The sequence below is a fragment of the Tachysurus vachellii genome, chromosome 13 (assembly GCF_030014155.1).
Source record: "Tachysurus vachellii isolate PV-2020 chromosome 13, HZAU_Pvac_v1, whole genome shotgun sequence".
In the NCBI taxonomy this organism is placed as follows: Eukaryota; Metazoa; Chordata; class Actinopteri; order Siluriformes; family Bagridae; genus Tachysurus; species Tachysurus vachellii.
The window spans coordinates 10,794,548-10,816,500 of record NC_083472.1 but is presented as its reverse complement, the minus strand read 5'-3'; the positions used below and the strand labels follow the sequence as shown (position 1 = coordinate 10,816,500).

General features: G+C 37.6%; 2 protein-coding genes across 4 annotated transcripts; one reads left to right on the top strand and one right to left on the bottom strand.

Annotated features, from left to right (window-relative positions):
- Positions 1 to 8,399, bottom strand: cenpu (centromere protein U). 2 transcript variants are annotated; one of them, XM_060885866.1, is made up of 12 exons: positions 8,255 to 8,399; positions 5,059 to 5,161; positions 4,691 to 4,943; positions 4,494 to 4,554; positions 4,209 to 4,322; positions 3,417 to 3,522; positions 2,071 to 2,173; positions 1,872 to 1,950; positions 1,698 to 1,745; positions 1,498 to 1,559; positions 1,174 to 1,330; positions 1 to 934 (listed from the first exon to the last, which is right to left on the bottom strand). In XM_060885866.1, exons 1-12 carry the CDS (start codon positions 8,300 to 8,302, stop codon positions 806 to 808), a joined length of 1,263 nt encoding a protein of 420 aa, XP_060741849.1. In that variant the 5' UTR covers positions 8,303 to 8,399; the 3' UTR covers positions 1 to 805. The 2 variants fall into 2 exon arrangements, with proteins under 2 accessions (XP_060741849.1, XP_060741850.1); XM_060885867.1 differs by having other exon boundaries at positions 4,697 to 4,943.
- Positions 8,400 to 10,302: 1,903 nt separating this feature from the next.
- Positions 10,303 to 18,285, top strand: slc25a51b (solute carrier family 25 member 51b). 2 transcript variants are annotated; one of them, XM_060885457.1, is made up of 2 exons: positions 10,303 to 10,417; positions 16,899 to 18,285. In XM_060885457.1, the coding sequence occupies exon 2, from the start codon at positions 16,968 to 16,970 to the stop codon at positions 17,910 to 17,912; it is 945 nt and encodes a 314-aa protein (XP_060741440.1). In that variant the 5' UTR covers positions 10,303 to 10,417; positions 16,899 to 16,967; the 3' UTR covers positions 17,913 to 18,285. The 2 variants fall into 2 exon arrangements, with proteins under 2 accessions (XP_060741440.1, XP_060741441.1); XM_060885458.1 differs by lacking the exon at positions 10,303 to 10,417 and adding an exon at positions 16,234 to 16,361.
- Positions 18,286 to 21,953: the final 3,668 nt, after the last annotated feature.

Here is a 21,953-nt window from a genome sequence, read left to right as displayed (position 1 = left end):
TTGTGTTTGTCTGAAAGTTTTTATAGAGCTTGAGTGCTGCTTAACAAACTAAACAAACTGCATTGTGATTACCACAAGAGATGGTTTTAGCATTCAGTGATCACATATTCAAAACAGTGGGGTCTACCTCCTTTGGTATATTTTGTTTTGACCACAAACCACATTTAATTTGTGTCAGTAGGGCAAACCATGGGATTTGCACTGAAAACGAAACATTTCAATACACCCAAAAAACATCAAAAACACACACTATCCACTTTGTGCACTTGTACAATTGCTTATTTATGCAGTTATCTAATCAACCAATCATGTGGCAGAAGTATAATGCATAACATATTGGAAATATCAAAAAGCAGTCAAAAAAGTCAAAAGCAGATCAAACTTTTTTCTTTTGAGAAAACCAAACAATAAATGCGATCTCTCTGAAATTAACCATGGCAAGATTGTTGGTGCCAAGATGTGCAGGTTTGAGTATTTTAGATTTTCAAACACAACAGTCTTTTTCACAAAAAATTAAAGACTGAAAAAGAGTGTGAGTTTGTTCTAAGCTCAGGCTCTTCCAAACTGGAAGGTGAGTCTACTACATAGCTGATATTATTATGCCTTACCATACTCTCCTTAAACCTGACATGGTAAAAAGGCAATTTTTTTTCTAAGTGGCTTATTTGTTAATCCCAATTTTTAAGGATAAATCAATATCACTCATGGCTTTATTTTATATAAATATATATTATATATATATATATATATAAAAACGACAAAAGTATTATGATTGAGTGAAAACAAAAACAAAACAAACTAAAATTCACAGATTTTTGTGAGCAGTTTCCTCCAAGACTTTCTGCAACTTGTCATTGATGTTCTTTAACTGGTGTTCTGTCCCTGTGATGCTCCTCGCCTCCAGCAACATAGCTGGCATGCAGCATGGTCCATACTGTCAGGAAAAAGTCAGACAAACAAATGACTGAGAAAGAGGCAGATTGTTTAGCAAAAAACCTGTAAGAACATTTTATATTCATATCTATATCAAGAAATGCCAAAACAACCCAGTCACCAAGGACTTTTTTAAGCACTTAAAGACCAAGATGAGCTGGAAGTCATCAAAGACTAAGTTTGGAGCCATTTGGCAATGAGAATTTCTTTAAACAAGTTAAAGTAGAAATAATTTCTTACTGTTTCCGGTTCTTCAGCATGAGCGCTGCGTTGTTGCAGATATCTCCTGCTCAGTGCTTTCAGGTTGTTAAGAAAAGCAGTGCCCTGTTTTAAAGCCGTGAGCCTCCCCTCCAGCTCACTGTGCTCTTTCTCAAGCTTCCTCAACTCAGCCTTACTCCTGACAGAGCCACAATAAAGACAAAAAAAAACAAAAACAGATTAGCCAACCATGAAAAGTTTACTTATGGTGTGTGAATGTGTTGACATATGTGAAGCTAATAAAGCTCTCAAACTGTGTTAAACACTCCAACTGTAAATCTTCTACTTTTAGCATATATTGCTTACTTGAGGAGTTCGTTCTTGGCCTCCAATAGTCTAGATTTCTTCTGATTCAGGATTCTATTAACCTGAGGCCATCCAAAAAAAAAAGAAACAGAAAAGAGATGCATTAATTTCTAGGAAATATATTTGAAGTTGTTCATTGGATTAGCTGCTGAGAAATTATTTTGAACTCATGTAAATGACTGTGTAACAACTTCAATTACCTTTATAGCTTCACGTTTTACACTGTTAAACTCCTTATCTGCAGTGATCTGGAAAACAGACTTTTATAGAGTTTTGCATGCTACCCTGCTCTTACAGAATATGCCATCTCTGCATCAACTGCTATTTCAGATACACAAATGTTTCTGTATAGATAAATATTCAAATTAACGCACCTTCTCAGTCACTTCCTCCTCAAATGAGCAAGAAAATGCATGTATGGCTTTTTGAACAACCTCAGAGCTCACTGTCTCCCTGCACAAAGTCATCAACTCAATATTTAAAAATAACAGTTCATTATAATAATACACTGTCATTAATTATAAAAGCAATTCTTAAATAAATGAACATAAAAAAATATATATAACATCTTACTTATACTGCGTGACAAATTCCTGGAACGCTTCCAGAACAACATCGAGAGCAATCGGATTTCTCCCAACTCCAGGTTTCTGCTTCTTACTGGGAATGCCATTGTCTGTAACATAAAGAAAGGATGTGTCCCTAATTATATCATAGGTGGACAAGCTAAACAACACATCCTCTCAAGTCTTGACACTCTTTATTAACAAATAGACACACCATTCACAAATACGATTTTGAAATTTCCATGGTAAAATAACTTAATCTAATGATATCTGGGTAATGACTAGCAGGTGAAAATGAAAGGAAATTTGAATATTGTGAAATATGTGTATGAGTAACCCACACAGGAAATAATCTTTTACACACACACACACACATACACACACACAATTTAGAGATGTTGATCAGCCTAAAGCAACTTTTGACTCAGGGAGAAAACCAGAGAATTGTGATCACATGAAGCACAGGGAGTCTCCTAAGATTAAAATAAAGAACAATAAAATGTTATGGGCTTGTAAAAGAGGTGAGAATTTCAGTGGATTTGGGCAAGTGTTGTTACTGAGTACAGCCTAGGTACAAGTTATGGTTATGTGACCTACTAATGATTAAGCCCTACACCTTGAACTAATAATAAAGAATCCATTTTGTAGTAAAATGAGGGATGTGTAGAAGGTATGGGATTTTTAGTGTGACATCATCTACTTAACAGTCTATGTCTGAAAATCTTATCACTCAGAAAACAGAACAGCTCACATGACACCCCATTCTTATCAGCAGAGAGCAAAAGGGACTGTTTATTAAGTTAATTTTGGCTTTCAACGCTCATTTGTGACGTCTGCTTGATTGGAATGAAAACCTGCACTCACACTGGCCCTTTCCGATAACATTGGACACTTCTTATATGTGTATATTACGTAAGTATTACGTAAGTATTACTATATATATATATATATATATATATATATATATATATATATATATATATATATATTTATATACACACACACACACACACATATATATATATATATATATATATATATATATATATATATACACATATACATATATACATACATACATATATATATATATATACACACACACATATATATACACACACAAGTATATTGTATATTTATTGTAAGTATTTGATGTAGGACTTTTCATAAGTAGCATCAGTAGTATGTCTCATAACCATAACATGTCTGTAGAGTAAAAGCTGTACTAGGAAATGATCTAGAATTAAAACCACTAGAAGTCTCAGTCTCTGACAAGCTCTTTACAAAGTCCTTTATATTTCATTGTTCTGCATTTAAAACATGCTCTGACCTCCACTTCAGTTGTCATTTTACCTAAGAATCCAGTTGAAGATTTCCTCTTCTGTTTCTGACCTCTCTGCGGCTGACCGGACGATGACCCTGGCCTGCGTGATGCTGTTTGTCTCTCACTGCCTGGGTGCTGCGATTAAATAGCCGAGTCAAAATGATTATATACATGGTAGAAATGTTAATAAAAGCAACTTACACAAGTGAGTCAATGCAATTGAAGTATTTTGTTTATATCTTTTTTTTATACAGATTCAACTGCTGAGCTTAACATGTATGCTATAATGGCATGTTTTATTGCATTATCTGAAAAAAATTGTACGGGAAAACAAATTTGAATTTTTCCTTAAGCTTTACATAACTTAAGCCAAGTTTTATTTTTCTCAATATTCGTTCATGCACATATGTGTGTTGTGAATTGACAAGAAAAATGGTGTACGAGTAGAAATATTACTATTGTGAATGAAGTATTGAATGTAATTTGAACATGAAATCTAACTGAACGCTAAATCAAACATACCAATTTAAACAGTGACAATTGTCAATGTCAAATAAACCTTGTAATTGCAGTTGTATCTAGGGCCAGATAAGAAGTCCTTATCTTCTCAAGGACTGATATGAGTGCAGGTTTTCATTTCCATCCAGCAGGAGCCACACCAGATACTTGTTTAATCAGTTAGTCTTGGCTTTCTTTAGACTCAGGTGTGGCTTCTGATTGGTTGGAATGAAAACCTGCACCCACACCGATCCCTCCAGGTAAGATTGGACACCTCTGGGCTACGTAGTTTCTGTAATACATTTGGAAACAGCTGAACTTACAAAGCTCTCATCCTCATCAGTCAAGTCCTCTGAGGACAAAGATGTGCGCCTCTGGCTTTGGGTGTAAGTTGCTTCAGGTGATGTGTCACTGGCTGAATTTCCATTAACTGGTCTCTGGGGAGAAAAAAAGAACATCGCATCTATTCATGATAACAGACACAGCTGATAGACCAAAAAAATGACAACAAAATACAAAACACACACACACACACACACACACACACACACACAGTACACAGTAAAAGGCTAAAGAAATGTAACATTGGATATAGTTGAATCAGAGACCTTAGACTGTGCTCTTTTATTGCCTTCATTCTTTTTGCTCTTTGAGATGGTCTGCAGATGTCTGAGGGTAAATAACACACATCCATACACAAACTAATCAATATATTGATTATTACAAAATGATTAGTAATCAAAACGATCTAGGTTGGTAAGGAACATGTCAAGAATAAAAAAAATAAAGGAACATTTTTAAATACTGAGACTTTGGTGCAGGGTCTGTATGTTCTGGTGGCTTTTGATTCCCTCTAGATTTGGAGCTTTTCTTCTGTGCCTGCACATTGTTTTCCTGTTGAGCTTTCAGATTTTTCACAGGTCTCTTTGGAGTCTCTGTCATGCCTTGTACCTCATTCCCTCTTCCTTTACCAGCCTGTTTTACAGCTTTGGCTTTTTGTCCATGGTCAGTTTCGGGTCTGCGTTCATCTTCTAGAGCAGTGCTGTGAAGGGGATTACCTAAACAAACAAAAAAAAAAAAAAAAAAAAAAAGAGATGATACGACTAACAGTTTTGTCGAGCTGTATTGTGGTTTTGAGGATTGTATTTCTCAGTGTATGAATGTTGCACATGCCATAGGAGGAATACTCCTCTCCTTGAAGGAAGCTGGCTTTCTCTATTGAGGACATGTCCAGATTTTCTGCTGATGTCAAATCATTTTGCTTCTCACTCCCACTCTGGAAATGTGCAGGATATAAGGAGGTTAGGCAAGCCATACATTAGAAAAGTAAACTAAACCAATAAGATCAGAAGCTAAATATAGTCATTTTTTAGCTGATTGCGAAAGCTCGAATTACAATATTTTACAGTAAGTCAGGAAACTATTAGAGTTATGCTGATACAGGAAAGGGATGTGGTAGCTCAGTGGTTAAGGTGTTGGGCTACTGATCGGAAGGTCATGGGTTTGAACCCCAGGTCCACCAACCTGCCAGTGCTGGGCCCCTGAGCAAGGCCCATAACCCTCAGTTGCAAGTCACTCTGGATAAGGGTGTCTGCTAAATGCTGTAAATGTAATTATAGGATGGTGTGATACAGCTTGATGTGAAGTTAATGTTATCAGAGTAAATATAACTGAACCTCCTCATAAACACAAATCCCAAAACTCTTCACCTCTCTTGTACCACAGTGAGGTAGAAATCTGTTGTATATTAATGGACACTATTTTGTGACAAGGTAGCCCTTCCTGTGTGTGCTACAGAGGGAAATATGCTAAAATGTGCAGTACCGAGGGTACGACAGGACCGGGTCTGGTAACCCGTGATTATGTTATAGCACACAGACATAGTGTGACATGTATTTATTTATTTATTTTGACATGCACGTCATTGTTTTATTCTCTTAGCATAGTAGGTTTATGCTACAAGTTTTGTATCATTTGATTATTAAAATCCTCATGTCCAATCCACAAAGATGTCTGGGAAATTTAATTCTGAATTAAACTTCAAATCAGTTCAGGTTAGTTTTGAGGATAATTTTTCACGAATGAGGATACGAATGAAATTAAAAAAAGCATTTTTACACACGTGTATAAAGTAATTTTCAATGCTACAATAATAAAATTGTCGTTTTTTCACATTCTTGTATACCAGATTAACCTATGAACAACATGACAATACATAAGGCTTGTCTTTTATTCTAAACACTATTCAGATGCACTGTTCTCTCTTTCTCCTCTCTTGTTGATGAAAAAGTGGTGAATCAGCAGAACCTCGTTCATGAACATTAACTAGCAATACATTCACACTCAGGTCTAAGTGCTCCTTCAGACTCAAAGGGGTTCATTCAATAGGTCCAACCAGTGACATGCTCCATCACAGACGACACTAATACGGTCTGCAAAAAGCAAGAAAAAAGCAGCACGTAGAAGTGAACGAGACGGAAACTGTAAAGGAACGGTTTTACTGTTAGACTGTTACAAAGCACTACCACCCGAGTCTCCGTCCATTACCGTTAAAGCCACGTCTCTTTACATAAAGTGATACCATATCAACTGTTATATTCTTAAACGGCACACATCTTAAATTTGGTTTATAACTAAATTTAAACTAAAAGCATTTCCGCTTACAGAAACCAGTGTGTTGTTACTATAGAAACCTTAACACTATACAGAATTTAAACGTAATTTACTATAGAACCCTTAACTCTATACTAAACTTTAAATGTAAATCACCCTTAACACTATACAGAATTGAAATTAAATGTGCTATAGAATCCTTAACTCTATACTAAATTTAAGTGTATCTTACCCGTAACTCTATACTAAATTTAAGTGCATCTTACCCGTAACTCTATACTAAATTTAAATGCATCTTGCCCGTAACTCTATACTAAATTTAAATGCATCTTACCCGTAACTCTATACTAAATTTAAATGCATCTTGCCCGTAACTCTATACTAAATTTAAATGCATCTTGCCCGTAACTCTATACTAAATTTAAGTGCATCTTACCCGTAACTCTATACTAAATTTAAGTGCATCTTACCCGTAACTCTATACTAAATTTAAGTGCATCTTACCCGTAGCTCTGTTCTAAATTTAAGTGTATCTTACCCGTAACTCTATACTAAATTTAAATGCATCTTGCCCGTAACTCTATACTAAATTTAAATGCATCTTGCCCGTAACTCTATACTAAATTTAAATGCATCTTGCCCGTAACTCTATACTAAATTTAAGTGTATCTTACCCGTAACTCTATACTAAATTTAAGTGTATCTTACCCGTAACTCTATACTAAATTTAAGTGTATCTTACCCGTAACTCTATACTAAATTTAAGTGTATCTTACCCGTAACTCTATACTAAATTTAAATGCATCTTGCCCGTAACTCTATACTAAATTTAAATGCATCTTGCCCGTAACTCTATACTAAATTTAAATGCATCTTGCCCGTAACTCTATACTAAATTTAAATGCATCTTGCCCGTAACTCTATACTAAATTTAAATGCATCTTGCCCGTAACTCTATACTAAATTTAAATGCATCTTGCCCGTAACTCTATACTAAATTTAAATGCATCTTGCCCGTAACTCTATACTAAATTTAAGTGTATCTTACCCGTAACTCTATACTAAATTTAAGGGTATCTTACCCGTAACTCTATACTAAATTTAAGTGTATCTTACCCGTAACTCTATACTCTATATGTAACTCTATATGTAACTCTATAGCAGCTCCTTCAAGGACAGACTGTTACATCCAAAGTGTCTGAAGGAGCGATACAGACGGACTTTTCTCCCTGCTGCTATTAGACTGTACAATCAGAGCTGCTCCCAGTGAACCAGACACCATAATACACACTTATTGCTGTTTAACTGTAATAATAACAATATCAAAGTTATTTTAAACAACACGTGCAATGACAGAAATCTTTAAAAAATGTGCAATATTACCTGTGTGCAATGTCTGTTAGTGTAACTACTTACTCGTGGTCTCTTTTGTTCTTCTCTGTATTTATACATTGTGTTGTGTAAATACTGTATACTATATTATGTCTCTATTCTTTTATATATTTGTATTTCTTTCTCTTTGCTGCTGTAACAGAGAAATGTCCCCATTGTGGGACGAATAAAGGTATATTATACTAAATCTAAGTGTAATTTACTATAGAACCCTTAACTCTGTATAATAAAATGAAAGAAACTTGTGATCTGAATTAAACCCGAATGCTCTTATAGACAGTATATAAGCAGTAATAAACCCCTAATGACCAGTGATCAGTATAAAACAGATATTAGTATAAGGCAGATATTAGACATTATAAACCTTGGCTTCATTCTGAAGAGTTTTTAACAATCTTGTCACGCGACTCATCTTCACAGCTGAATAAGAGACAAATCACCACAAAAACATAGATGACTTCATCCCATTAACCATCAGCAGCCGCTCCTGACTTCCGCACAAATTTCCCGCCATGTGTTTATACTATTTGTGTCAGTAGAATCATTGTACAGAGGGGAGACGTGCAGAATTGATTAAGTAAAGCATATGATTTAAAATACATTCCTGTGTATACACATGCAGATAAATAACTTATAGGAGTAGATATATAAAATGAATACTGTTTGCGAAAGTTAAGACGGTAAAAGTTTTTAAAAAGTGACACGATAAAGACTCGCCACCCTATTTAAAAAATGGATCGCGCCTGTATTGCTTCCCTTGTGCCTGCTCAGAACCACACAGTTAACTGTTGCCACCTGCTGGTGTACAAAGGCATAGCATTTCCATAAGCAGAGAGAGAGAATCAGATTGTATTTTAACTGAACTGTAAACCACATTTTATTTTAATTTTATCTTAATTTTATTTTAATATTTCAGCTAACGGTAAAGGTTGTTTTTGTTGTTGTTTGTTGTTTTTCTTCTATTTTTGACATCATTTATTGTGATGTATAGATATGTATATTGTGATTCCTTTATAACAATGAGCAGTATTAAAATGTAGTATTTATTTATTTATTTATTTATTTATTTATATAGTATTCAACTTTAGTATTTATTTATTTATTTATTTAGTATTAAACTTTTAGTAGTTTAGTATTTAAACTCTAAGTTGTACAGTGCATGAGGTAAACATACTATACTGTACTGTTGCAATGATAGAAAAAGATCTGAATTAAGAGTTAAAGACTCTATATAGACAAGAGTTAGCAGACACCAGATAATCAAAGCTATATGTTAATAACATCTGGATCTCCTGGGATGAGAAGGACTGGTTCATGTCAGCATTTCATGCCAAAGCTGTTCACTGAAGTTCAAAGGTCAAGGCTCTGCACAAGCCACTTCAGTTCTTCCCCTGACAACCTTGGCATATCTCCGTAAACCTTGCTTTATGCACAGGAACATGTTTTGGCTTTTTAGTTCCAGTGTCTATGTGGTACAGATACATGCCATCATTTTCTCTGAATAACATCCGCACCCAGTCGTCACTTCATAATGACACTCATTTTAGATTTTCATCATGATGATATGGTCAATGGATGTTTTTTTTTTCTTTAACAGTGCATTCGGTGGAGTTATAATGATCTGTGCGTAACATAACACGCTGGAAGAATGCTGCTTTGTGTACGTATGTATGTATTTATTTATTTTTATTAATTAAAAAATCATTTCTTTTGGCCAGATTAAGGTACATAGCATAAAATGTGCTCAGTATGAGCAATGACTGGATATCTGCTATATGTCCTGCAAATTTCTTATATGGCAAGAACACAATAGCAGAACTGGCCTGGATTCAGGCGATTCTGCAGTGTCTCTAAAACACAGCCTGCTGCACTGAATGAGCAGGGGGATTAGTGGGCGCTACGAAGGACCCACGGGTTGGGTGGGGTGAGTGGGGAGAGTGGGGTAAGTGGGTTGAGTGGGGTGAGTGGGGTAATTGGGTTGAGTGGGGTGAGTGGGTTGGGTAATAAAGAATTACATTCTGATTAATTTCAGGTGCATGAGAAATAGGCACAAGTCATTAATGTAATTAATAAATGTAATTCTTTATTACAAGACACCCTCAACCTCCTCAACCCACTCACCCCGTGGGTCACCTGCAGTACCCACTAATTCCCACACAGTTTGTTAGAACTTTAGAATCAGAATCAGGTTTATTGCTCAGCCATTTCTCAGGCACTGTAAGGAATTTACATGTACAGGAATTTGTCTCGCTGTGTTGGAAATGAAGTTAATAAGAGCTGAGAAACGGTGACATTCCAGCTAAAGTGTGAAAGTAAGTAAAGCCTCTGTGTTTATGTTATTAATACAATGTGCGTCTGGATGGGCTACACGCAGAGTATAATTAGTACCAGTATCCGCTAGGTGTCAGTAACGACGCTTTCAGTGTAAGTTGTATATATAACAGAGGAAGAAGACACAGTGCGACCTGTCAGGAGATGTTTTTTCCTGGGTCACTCTGCAGAGGTTTGTGTCCGCGGGACAGTCAAGGTAAAGATTCGGCTCTGCTCTATATCACTTTTATTTGTAAAAGCACCAGAAGTAACATTTTAAACAGCACGTTATAAATGACAGACAGACCCTGACCTGTGTATGCAGCTCGACAGACGGTTTAAACCGTTAGCTCATTAGCTAACTAGCATCTCAGCTGCAGTTTGTCTGTGATCTTTTTACCTCAGGACGTCTGTGTTCTGTTACTGAAACAAGACGACTAGATGTTAGTCAGTGTTATTCCTATGTGGATGGATTTGGTATCTAGTTTCCCAGCTGTTGTTTTAACTTGGTGTGATCATCTGATCTGTCACTCTGATTTAATTACAGGATTAACGAGTCACTAAATCTGCTAATGAGCTTCAACCTGATTAAAGGTACAATCTGGCAGTGGGATCAAATCATTAGCAATGTTATACGAATAGCAGCCCCATCTAACCCCAGCTTCTAAAACTACACAATACATCACTATACATCACAATACTATACATCACAATACTATACATCACAATACTATACATCACAATACTATACATCACAAAACATCACAATACAATACTACACATCACTATACTATACAATACTATACATCACTATACTATACAATACATCACTATACAATACTATACAGAACTATACTATACATCACTATACAATACTATTCATCACAATACATCAAAATACATCACAATACATCACTATACATCACTATACTATACATCACAATACTATTCATCACAAAACATCACAATACAATACTATGCATCACTATACTATGCAATACTATACATCACTATACTATACAATACATCACTATACAATACTATACATCACTATACAATACTATTCATCACTATACATCACAATATTATACACTACTATACATCACATCACAATACATCACTATAAAATACTATACATCACAATACAATACTATACATCACTATACAATACATCACAATACAATACTGTTATCACAATACATCACTATACATCACAATATTATACACCACTATACATCACAATACAATACTATTCATTGCAATACATCACAATATAACACATCACTATACATCACATCACAATATTATACAAATACATCACTATACATCACAATATAATACTATACATCACAATAGAATACATCACAATATAATACTATACATCACAATAGAATACATCACAATATAATACATCACAATATAATACTATACATCACAATATAATACTATACATCACAATAGAATACATCACTATACATCACAATATAATACTATACATCACAATATAATACATCACAATATAATACTATACATCACTATACATCACAATATAATACTATACATCACTATACATCACAATATAATACTGTACATCACAATATAATACATCACTATATAATACTGTACATCACAATATAATACAATACATAACAATACAATATGTCACAATACAATATAATATAATACTGTTATGTTGCACTACATGTGATAATTTTTTTAAACAGATATCAAAATGAATATTTTCCAGTTGACCATTAATATTCTTTCATCATGTTTTCTACTGGACTATTTTATGTAAATGTAATTTTCATTATTCTTATGAGGTATCATCCAATTAAACACGCATACATTTACATACTTACTAATACCACAAATCTAGTTGTTGTACTTTTAACCTAAAATGTTTATTTGCCAAACGGAGAGGGACATGGCATTATAAGTGGTTTGTGCTTTTGTCTCGCACCTTCACACTCTATGGTGTTTGCATGTTTTTCCTGTTCTTTAGGGTTTCCTCCTCATATCCAGAGAGATGAGTGGTTGGCTGATTGGCATTTCCTAATACCCCATAGTGTGGGTATATGTATGTGGTTGTGCCATTTGTTGGAATGGTAGTTTTCCGTTCTCTGAGTCCCTGGAATAGACTCCACGCTCTGTAAGCCTGTGTTAGATATGCCTGTGTTCTGGATGGATTTTACTATAAAGATGTTCTCAGTAGAAAACAAAGATATGGAACAGTGTGTTGGAATATCACTTCTATATTGTTGAGTAGTTGTCGTAATAATAACCGTGTGTTTTATATATATACTTCATGATGTGTTTGAGAACTGAATGGATTTGAACCCTTCTTTTTCAGTTGAAGCTTTAGGTAAAACACAGAGTAAAGAAAAGCAATAATTTTATTACTCCATCTTAAGAGAAGACCTGATATATGTGCAAACCCCCCCCCCCCCCCAACAAAAATAAAATAAAAAATAATAATAAAAAAAATAAAAAAATCCTTTTCTTAAACCTAGATTAGATTTATTTGTTATTGAAAGACAGAAAGATGTCAACAAGCTTGACTCAGTTGGGTGGGAATTTATTGTCCGCAGTCTGGTTACTGTATGATTACATTCATGGGTGTGTTCACCTTGTTTATGAAGATTGGGAAATGTGGCTGTATGATCTAGCTTTATAAAAGGAAATATCTTCCTGGTGCTTGGGTATGAAATGCACTTTAACATCCTAATAAGATTTTTACTTGGTTCATTCCACTAGCTGAGTGTGTATTAGTTGCTCATGCCTTTGTATGTGTGTAATAATTAATAAACGAATAGCAGATTCTTTCCTCGAGCGAGAAGGAAGACAGCCAAAGGATATGACCCGAAGTGCTCTTTAGTCGCAGCTGTCTCCAACATTCTGCCCTCTCTATTTTTGACAGAAGCTGCAGCACGTGCACAGTTTCATAATTCCGTTCATTTCCATAAGTTTGCATGCTGTTAAACATGTGTGTACAGGCAACAGATTTGTCTCATGTAAATGGTGAACTTGGCAGACTAACCGGAATTCTAACAGAGTACTGTAGTGTTCGGTCTTGTGTTTTGTCTTGATATTGACACGTTGCATGTGCATCTTAATAGCTGATTACAAAGGTTTTGCCTTTGCCTTCTTCCCCCTGTTCTCTGGATGGAAATGGTCCTGTTGATGTCTGCAAAAATGTTCAAGTTGGCTCATTTTTATTTATTAACTTGCTTTATCCTGAACAAGATGCAATGGAATCCAGAACCTATCCAAGGACCACTGAGTGTACACAAATGGATGGGGTGTTTTTATTTGTTATTGGCAAATAAGTCACCAATCCACCTAAATGCCAGTTTTTTTTAGAGGTGGGAAGAATCTAGAGTACTGGGAGGACAACCACTCATACACACTCTTACACACAATGCACATAAAACTCAACACACACAGTCATTTGAGCTCAGGATTGAAATGAAGACCCTGGAACTTTGATGCAGCTGTGAGGTTTTACTAATGTTTTGGAATTGCCTCAAACCTCAGATCCCTGAACTGGATCTCTGACTGCACCCCAGACCTCCTGACCTGACATCACTAATGTTTTTGTGGCTCAATAAGCAAAACAAATCTACTGCCAGTCTGTCCAAACAGTACCTTGGGGCACATACTGGGCCGCACAATTAATTTCTTCATGGAACCTGATCCAGCCTGTCGCTCAAGCTGATATTACCATGTGCAGACACCACCGGAATTAATTATGTCTCGTACCGTTAGTAGGGGAAGAGAAATGGCTTTTGGGGTGAAATTTATTCTTGTCAAGTTTACAGACAGAATCCACCATCCAGCTTTCAAACAATGACACGATGAACAAGAAACAGCCCGACTGTGACACAGAAACAACAACCTTAGAAACAACAGCTAACCTGTTAGCTGCATGGTGAGCGACGGTCTTCATTCCCTAGCCAAATAATTAATGGAGTCAAAAGCCAGGTTTGGAGAACAGGATACATGAATCAAAAGCTGTTCTGCAGATAGCTTTGTAAGGGAAGCCTGACATGTTTTAGATTTTGAATTGTATGTGTCTAATTTGAGTTAATTAACATATGTGATTAACCTGTAGAGAAGAAAAATAACTCCTTCATGAGGTGTAATGATCATTTTACCGACTTTCTTGGTGGTGCTTGTGTTTGATAAGAGTAACATCCAGATATAATGAACAAATGTCTTAATCCCACAGCAACATCTTTGCTGAACGACAGAAATATTACACATTCTGACTTAAGTCTGTTCAGGGGTTCAATCTTCTGACCTGCTCTTTTCATCAAACTTTAGTCTGTCATAAGGGACAACAAACACCTACATAGACCTTCCTTAATGTGTGACATTTACTGTATTTGTTCGTTTTCAGTAACCGCTTTATCCTGGGCTTGGTTGTGGTGGGTGTTGATCTCAATACAAGTGCTTTCAGGACATAATGCTTGTGTCACAGTGTTTTAACCAGCATATTTTAAGACCTACTATATGCACAACCGTATAACAGTGTTATAATCCATTGTTCTATGCCAGGGGTGTGTTTGCCAAGTCTTATAAGCAAAGGACTGGTTTGGGTGCAGGTTTTTATTCAAATCAAGCAGAAGCCACACCTTATATGAAATGTTTAATCAGTTGATCTTGGTTTCTGCTTAGTTGGAATAGAAACCTACACCCACACCAGCCCTTTTTGATAAGATCGGATCCCTGTTTTGAGCTACATTTCATTCAAATTCTAGCACTGAAGCTCTCAAGATGTTCGCCGTGAGCAGTCGAGTTACACGGCGTAATCAGAAATGCAGCCGCTGCAAGACCTGAAATTATTGACCTTTTTACAGAGTTGGAGAAAAGTATAAAAAGATATCTGTTCAGGGATACTGTTACCAGCAGTGAAAAATGACCCTACCGAAGAGTGGAACAAAAAGAAACCGAATGAAACTGGTAAAAAGGACAAGAGCAAGAGACCAGAAAAAACCCCAACTTTGGCAAACAGATTATAAATATACATATTGATATAAAAGTTCAAAATATAATGGAAGGACAGACAAAAAGCCAAATGCACTTTTTTGTAAGGAGTCGGGAAAAGCGTGTTCTTTCCTCATCTCTGTCTGAATGGTAGAGTCACCCTGGAGTTATGTAACAGCTCTTATCACCAAAGCTGGAGCAAGTTTATGCATGGTGCTGCCAGTCCTGGTCTCTCCAATGTACACAACCAACAAGAGGTCACACACTACACTTTAAGTGCTGTTTGCTTTTTCATTGTGCACTCAAGGCCAGTTGCACAGATACATGTGTTCAGTCTGTTTGATCAGTTGGGAAAGACGATTTTGAAACCAAAAAATAAATGAACAAAATAGTGATTCAGCATTTGCCTTAAGTGCAACCATGCAATCCATGACGGCTCTCCACTTAAGTGCACTTCAGCAGTGTCGTGTTGTCTTTTGCTTCATGTTGGGTAGAGAACGATCTGACATGCTCTGCAGAGGAGACTGCAATATGAGAAGATTATAAAATGAGAATGACCGGAGGGAAAAAAATCCACCCTGAACAACCATCATCGATAGTCTTTCTGACTGTATTGTGTTCTCTATTTCCTACATTACCCACAATGCCATGTGTTTGCCTGCTGTTAATGGTGCTGATAGAAATTACCCCTTTGGTCTGTCTGTCCAGATGTCCCGCCTCCTCACCTGTACACAGACACGTTTACAAACATTCCACTTTCACGCTAGTAACGTTGTCCTGTTTTTCATCTTGTAGATCACTAACAGTCCATAGCAAAGTGGTTGTTCACCACACGCCCATCTTTTGCATAACCGTATCGTACAGCTTCTATTTCTAGTCACTTACAGCAACACTAGACCGCTATCAGTTATAGAGACTGAAAGCAACAGAATAAAGTTGCTGAGAAGCAAAACGAGGGAAATACTGTGCCATGTGACATACATATTAAACCAAAGTCCACATAGTAAAGTAGTAGGCAATGCATTTACTGCCCAAATAAACATTGTATGCTAGACTTACTTACAAGAACTTTTTTATCTTAAATCTGCCTTGATTTCAATGTGTTGCTGTGCAATTTTATGCTTTTATGTGGACAACAAAATGAAGTCCATGCCATGCATGCAGGACATCAGGTCAGTATACTGCCTCAACTGTAGCTAAAACCAACCATTACCATTTAACCACGTCTCACTTAAACTGCAACGATTCTCCGTACAAAGATTCCCCTTCCTGAATTGAAAACACATGCTCACAGACAGCAGGAAGCATAGACTACAGCGGAACAAACAAAAAAAAAAAAACAGTATAGTGATCCAACTTGTATACAATAATACAAGGTTGTGTGCTTGGTGCTCGTCTGTGACTCTGTCTGTGACTTTTTGCTGCCTCGTTGGGGTGCGAAGTTTGTTTAAAACAAGGTCGACAACCAGCATTATTTTTGACCGGAACGTCTCCATCTACAGTGTAGGACCTGAAATACTTTCGCGCGCTGGTTTTTATATCATTTGGGATCATTATCCACTCAAGGCAGTTCCGCGTTGTTTGCTTCCATTTTCGTATCATTAGTAGGGGTTAATAATAGTTTGAATATGAATTTTTCATGAATTTATGGATCTTTTTGAAGGATGTTTATGTAGATGTTTGATGTTGATTTGTTTTTTCTGTTACAGGTTGCACTGAAATTGAAGAGCTTTTATATGCATTTGGGATCAAACACCAAGGAGTAGCGTGATTATCCCATGGGGGTGGTTACTACCATGGCCTCCGACTCCTCCCTGCAACCTCAAGCCGAGAACCCTGCTCCAGGCAAGCCATGCAGCAGCGGCCCTGTCATTGCACACAGGTTGGAGGTGGGTGTCGAACCTCGAGGGAAGCACTATGTGTGTGGTTCGGTGGCTGCTTTTACCAACATCATTATCACCTTCCCCATTCAGAAGGTGCTGTTCCGGCAACAGCTGCATGGCCTGCTAGCAACTGAGGCAGTACGTCAACTTCAAAATGAAGGCTTACGAACCCTGTATCGTGGTCTGCTGCCTCCACTGTTGCAGAAGACGGTTACAGTAGCTTTGATGTTTGGCCTGTACGAGGACTTTTCACGACTGCTTTTAGATCACAGTGGGTTTTGCGGTGCTCCCGAAATTTTGACACGCAGCACAGCAGCAATTTTGGCTGGCACAGCTGAGGCAGTCCTGACACCATTTGAGCGTGTGCAGACGCTACTTCAGGATCACAGGCATGCTGGGCGTTTCCGCAACACGGCACACGCCTTTGGTACACTTCTGCGCCAGCACGGAGTGAGCGAGTGCTACCGTGGCTTGGTACCGGTGCTGCTGCGCAACGGGCCTAGCAACATGCTCTTCTTCGGACTCCGTGGACCAATCAGAGAATGTCTGCCCGAAGCCCACACCCATGCTGGACACATGTTGTATGACTTTGTGTGTGGAGGGCTGCTGGGAGCCGCGCTTGGTGTCCTCTTCTACCCGCTGAATGTGGCAAAGTCCAGGGCACAGGCGCAGGTTGGAGGTGTGTTCGTGCCCTGCAGCCAGGTGCTTCAGGAAGTGTGGAGGGAGCGGGGCAGGAGTGTGGCGAAGCTGTTCCGTGGTGCGACTCTCAACTACCACCGCTCTTTGCTCTCATGGGGCATTATTAACGCGACGTATGAACTGTTGCTGAAATTCATATGAGGAGTAAGGGAGGCATGAAGTGAGAAGGGAGAAAGGAAAAATCATACAAGATGCTTGCTATCCAAACTGACTATATTTGTTCTTTGCCACAGCATAGTCTTGAAGCTCAAGGCCACTGCCATTTCCTTTTGTATTCACCTACAGATTTAACAAGGACGTGCTGACAAAAAAAGAACGCTAATCCGATTCCTTTCCGAACAGCCATAGCCCTCTTTTACACCCTCGCAAAGACCCTCACTGAAAGCGTTTTATAAAGCTTCGAGATGGGAATCAAGATGGTGTTACATGACTGAACAGCATTTGTCTGTGGAAAATTTGTGATTTTTATTTCTACTAATCCTAAATAAACACACAGATTGTTTCATGGACCATATCTCACACATTTGATTGATCTGTACTCCGTTTCACTTATTGTCAGCGTTAAAGGAGGAATTTAAATGAACAAAATTTGCCAATTTTGTTATAAGTTGTTTTTGGTGTTTGGTGAAGATTTTTTTTTTAAGCCTTGCAACTTCAGCAGAAAGACGATTTTGCTTACGAGCAAGGGAAGCTTAGCTACCAGTTAAACCTACGCGAAAGATTGCTTCATAAAACAGTATAAATGTGCATGAAAACATTATATGGGCAAAGGTTTGTGTACAGTATGTGGGCTTTTTGATATAATATCCCTTTCCAGATTTAGTCCCCTTGTGTAGTTTTAATAAACACTACTTTTCTGCGAAAGGCTTTCTGCTAGGTTTTGGAGCTTAGCTCAGGGGGGGTTGCTCATTCAGCCAAAGGAGCATTAATAAGGTCTGGTTATGAGGTCTGAGTTTCAGTTGGAGATTCAATTCTTCTTAAAGTTGTAAGTTGTCCAAGGTTTCAGTGGCGTTGAGGTCAGAGCTATGTGTAGGCCACTCTAATTTTGTTTTCATGGTGTTGTAACATGTAGAAAAACCAGCTATGGATTTGATGATCAATTATCCACTGATGTTTGGTCATTGTGTGTGTGTGTGTGTGTGTGTGTGTGACTCAAGTGAACTATTACTATTAGAACAGTTAATACTAGCATTGAGTCTAATCTAAACAGGTTTACTTTCCACGTGCCTTTAATAAAGCACTATGTAGGCCCTGATGGTGAGCCTATAGAAACCCAATTAAATAAGGAAATCTTATCACTTATACAGTTTCTGGGAATAATTAGTGATTTAAAATGTAATAAAGTATAACCTGGACCTAAGACGCACAGGGTGTGTTGCTACCTTGCAGTCAGTGTTCTCTACATACTGAAGATTAATGAAAGAAATATATTTAACATCATAATCCCTTCAAAATGTTGTACCTCTTAAACTATGTGTAGATTGACCTGAACTATTCGGTGGCTTAAGTGTCCCTTAAACCGATACAAGTACAGATACGAATGTGAGGTGCACAATTAGTTTATTTCTTTTTCTTTTGAAGGAAGCCTGACTGAAACCATCATAAATGTGGTTGGCATTAAAGGAGTGCATCAGAATCCAGTTTTCCTACAGGAGTACAGATATCAGATACAGAATCAGATATCAAGGCTGTGAACATACAGCGTTTGTTCATTCATTCGCTCACCCTTGACAGAGTTGGTGTTTTCTACCTCTGGCTGTGCTCACTACGGTTACAGAATTATGTCCTTGTGTTACATCTCTTTTGATTTAAATATATTAGCCTCAAAACTAAATCAAACTTAACACGAAACGGGTCAGGATTAATCGGCAACAATTCTGCCAGTTCTGTTTGCGTTAGAGTTCGAAACGATATCGAGAAACAGGAACATAACAGAATATAGAGACCGAGACACCACAGCATGCACTAAGCTGCATTCTTATTTAGGAGGAAAAGACAGGTGTCCTGTCCTTCAGTTGCTGTGTGATATACTAACATGTCCAAGGTCACATAGCAGTTGTCCACTTGACCTTAATCCAAGTGCACTAAGGTGGCTGTCGTAGACAGCGTGTGGCGTCGTGTGAAGTAACAAGAAGCACTTTTTGGTTTGGCGGACCTGAGAGGGAGGCTATTTTTATTGGATGTTTATTATAAAGAATAAATTGGGTAATATTTAAAATGAAGAGCTATGTGAATAAATAGTCTTTTGTAAAGACATTTGCGTGCCTTTAGTTCCTTGGTGGTATAAATGGCTAACAGAATTTTGTGTAGACAAACGAAACACGAACATGGTTAGTATTACTTTTTCATGTTGTTTTTTTTCCCTACAAAGCCAGAATTGATGACTTTAATCAGCTATGACAGCTGGACAGTGTGAATAGTTTATGTATTACTGTGGCTGAATTTTATTGTGGCGCCGTCCTATGTTAGTGGTGTCGGTTATATGAAAGAAGTCAGGGAAAAGTGACATTGCAAGTTTTGTCAGTTCATACCAAATTGTGTCTTTCGTGTTTGGAAGTCACCTCAGACTTTATTGAATAGGTGAGTGTTTAATTTCCTAAAAAAAAAAAGTATGAACCGATGGTATTTCTACGGTATGGTTTAGGCTGTGCCTTTTTTTTTTTTTTTTTTTTTTTTTTTTTTTTCTTTACTTTTTATGATTTTGTATATGAAAGAAATGCTCTTGATTGTTTATTTCTTGAATTAAACCACCATCAGTCTCTACCCACAATGCACTGGTGTTTGTGTTGTTCCATGTACACGGTGGCTATAAAAAGTCAACATTTCACTCATAAAATTTCAGTGTTTTTCTGATGTAAAATAACTAAACCAAGTACATTTATAGCAGATAGTCATGTGTTGGTGTTAACCCGTGCGGGTAATACTTTGCTAAAGCACGTTTTGCTTATAATCCAGCACCCAGTCTTTTTTGCTTAAAAGTCTACCAACATGCATCATGATTGGTCATTTTATTCCACTCTTGCAAAAATGATCTATCAAATTGCAAGGGACTCTCCTGCACACAGCAGTCATTGCACAGGTTTTAAATAAGATTTAGAAATGGACTGTTCCGTATTGTTGAATGTCTTCTGAAGGCATTACTATTGGTGCTCTGGGTCATTATCAAATTTTTTCCTACCCTTCAGCTGCCTAATAGAGCCCTACAGGCTTTGTACCAAAACAGATTAGTATTCAAATCTATCCATATCTTATTTCCTCTATCGTGTCTAGAGCACCACTCACTCACTCACTCTCACTCATTTTCTACCGCTTATCCGAACTACCTCGGGTCACGGGGAGCCTGTGCCTATCTCAGGCGTCATCGGGCATCAAGGCAGGTTACACCCTGGACGGAGTGCCAACCCATCGCAGGGCACACACACACTCACTCACGCAATCACACACTACGGACAATTTTCCAGAGATGCCAATCAACCTACCATGCACGTCTTTGGACCGGGGGAGGAAACTGGAGTACCCGGAGGAAACCCCAGAGGCACGGGGAGAACATGCAAACTCCACACACACAAGGCGGAGGCGGGACTCGAACCCCCAACCCTGGAGGTGTGAGGCAAACGTGCTAACCACTAAGCCACGCTTCATTGTGGGCAGGGTGTTCATTGTGTGACAATATCTTTTAGAATTATGCTTAAAAAGATCTAACTTGGTCTCATCAAAAACATGTTGCCACATTTGTGTTTTGGATGATTTAGGTGGGTTTGATAATTGTTTCATGAGAAAGGGCTTCTGTATAGCCACCAAATTCAAATTCTATTTGTCACATACACTTACGACATGCAGCGAAATGCTTTAAGCTTTCGCATATCCCAGGTTATTATGATCCTGGGGTCAGAGCGCAGGGTCAGCCATAGTGCGGTGCCCCTGGAGTAGGTGAGGTTCCAACAGACCCAAGGTTGATGTATCAGCAACTTAAACCCCGACCTTCTGATCAGTAACCCAAAGCCTTAACCACTGAACCATCACGTCCTCGTACCCAATAGCCCAGTTGTGAAGAATACAAAAGATAGTTGCCATATGCAGGGAGTAATCAGTATTTGTGAAATATTCCAGCATCTATTTAAACATTGCTGTAGGTTCTATGGTGCTCCTCCCTGATAAGGTTTCATCTTGTCCTTTTGTCCA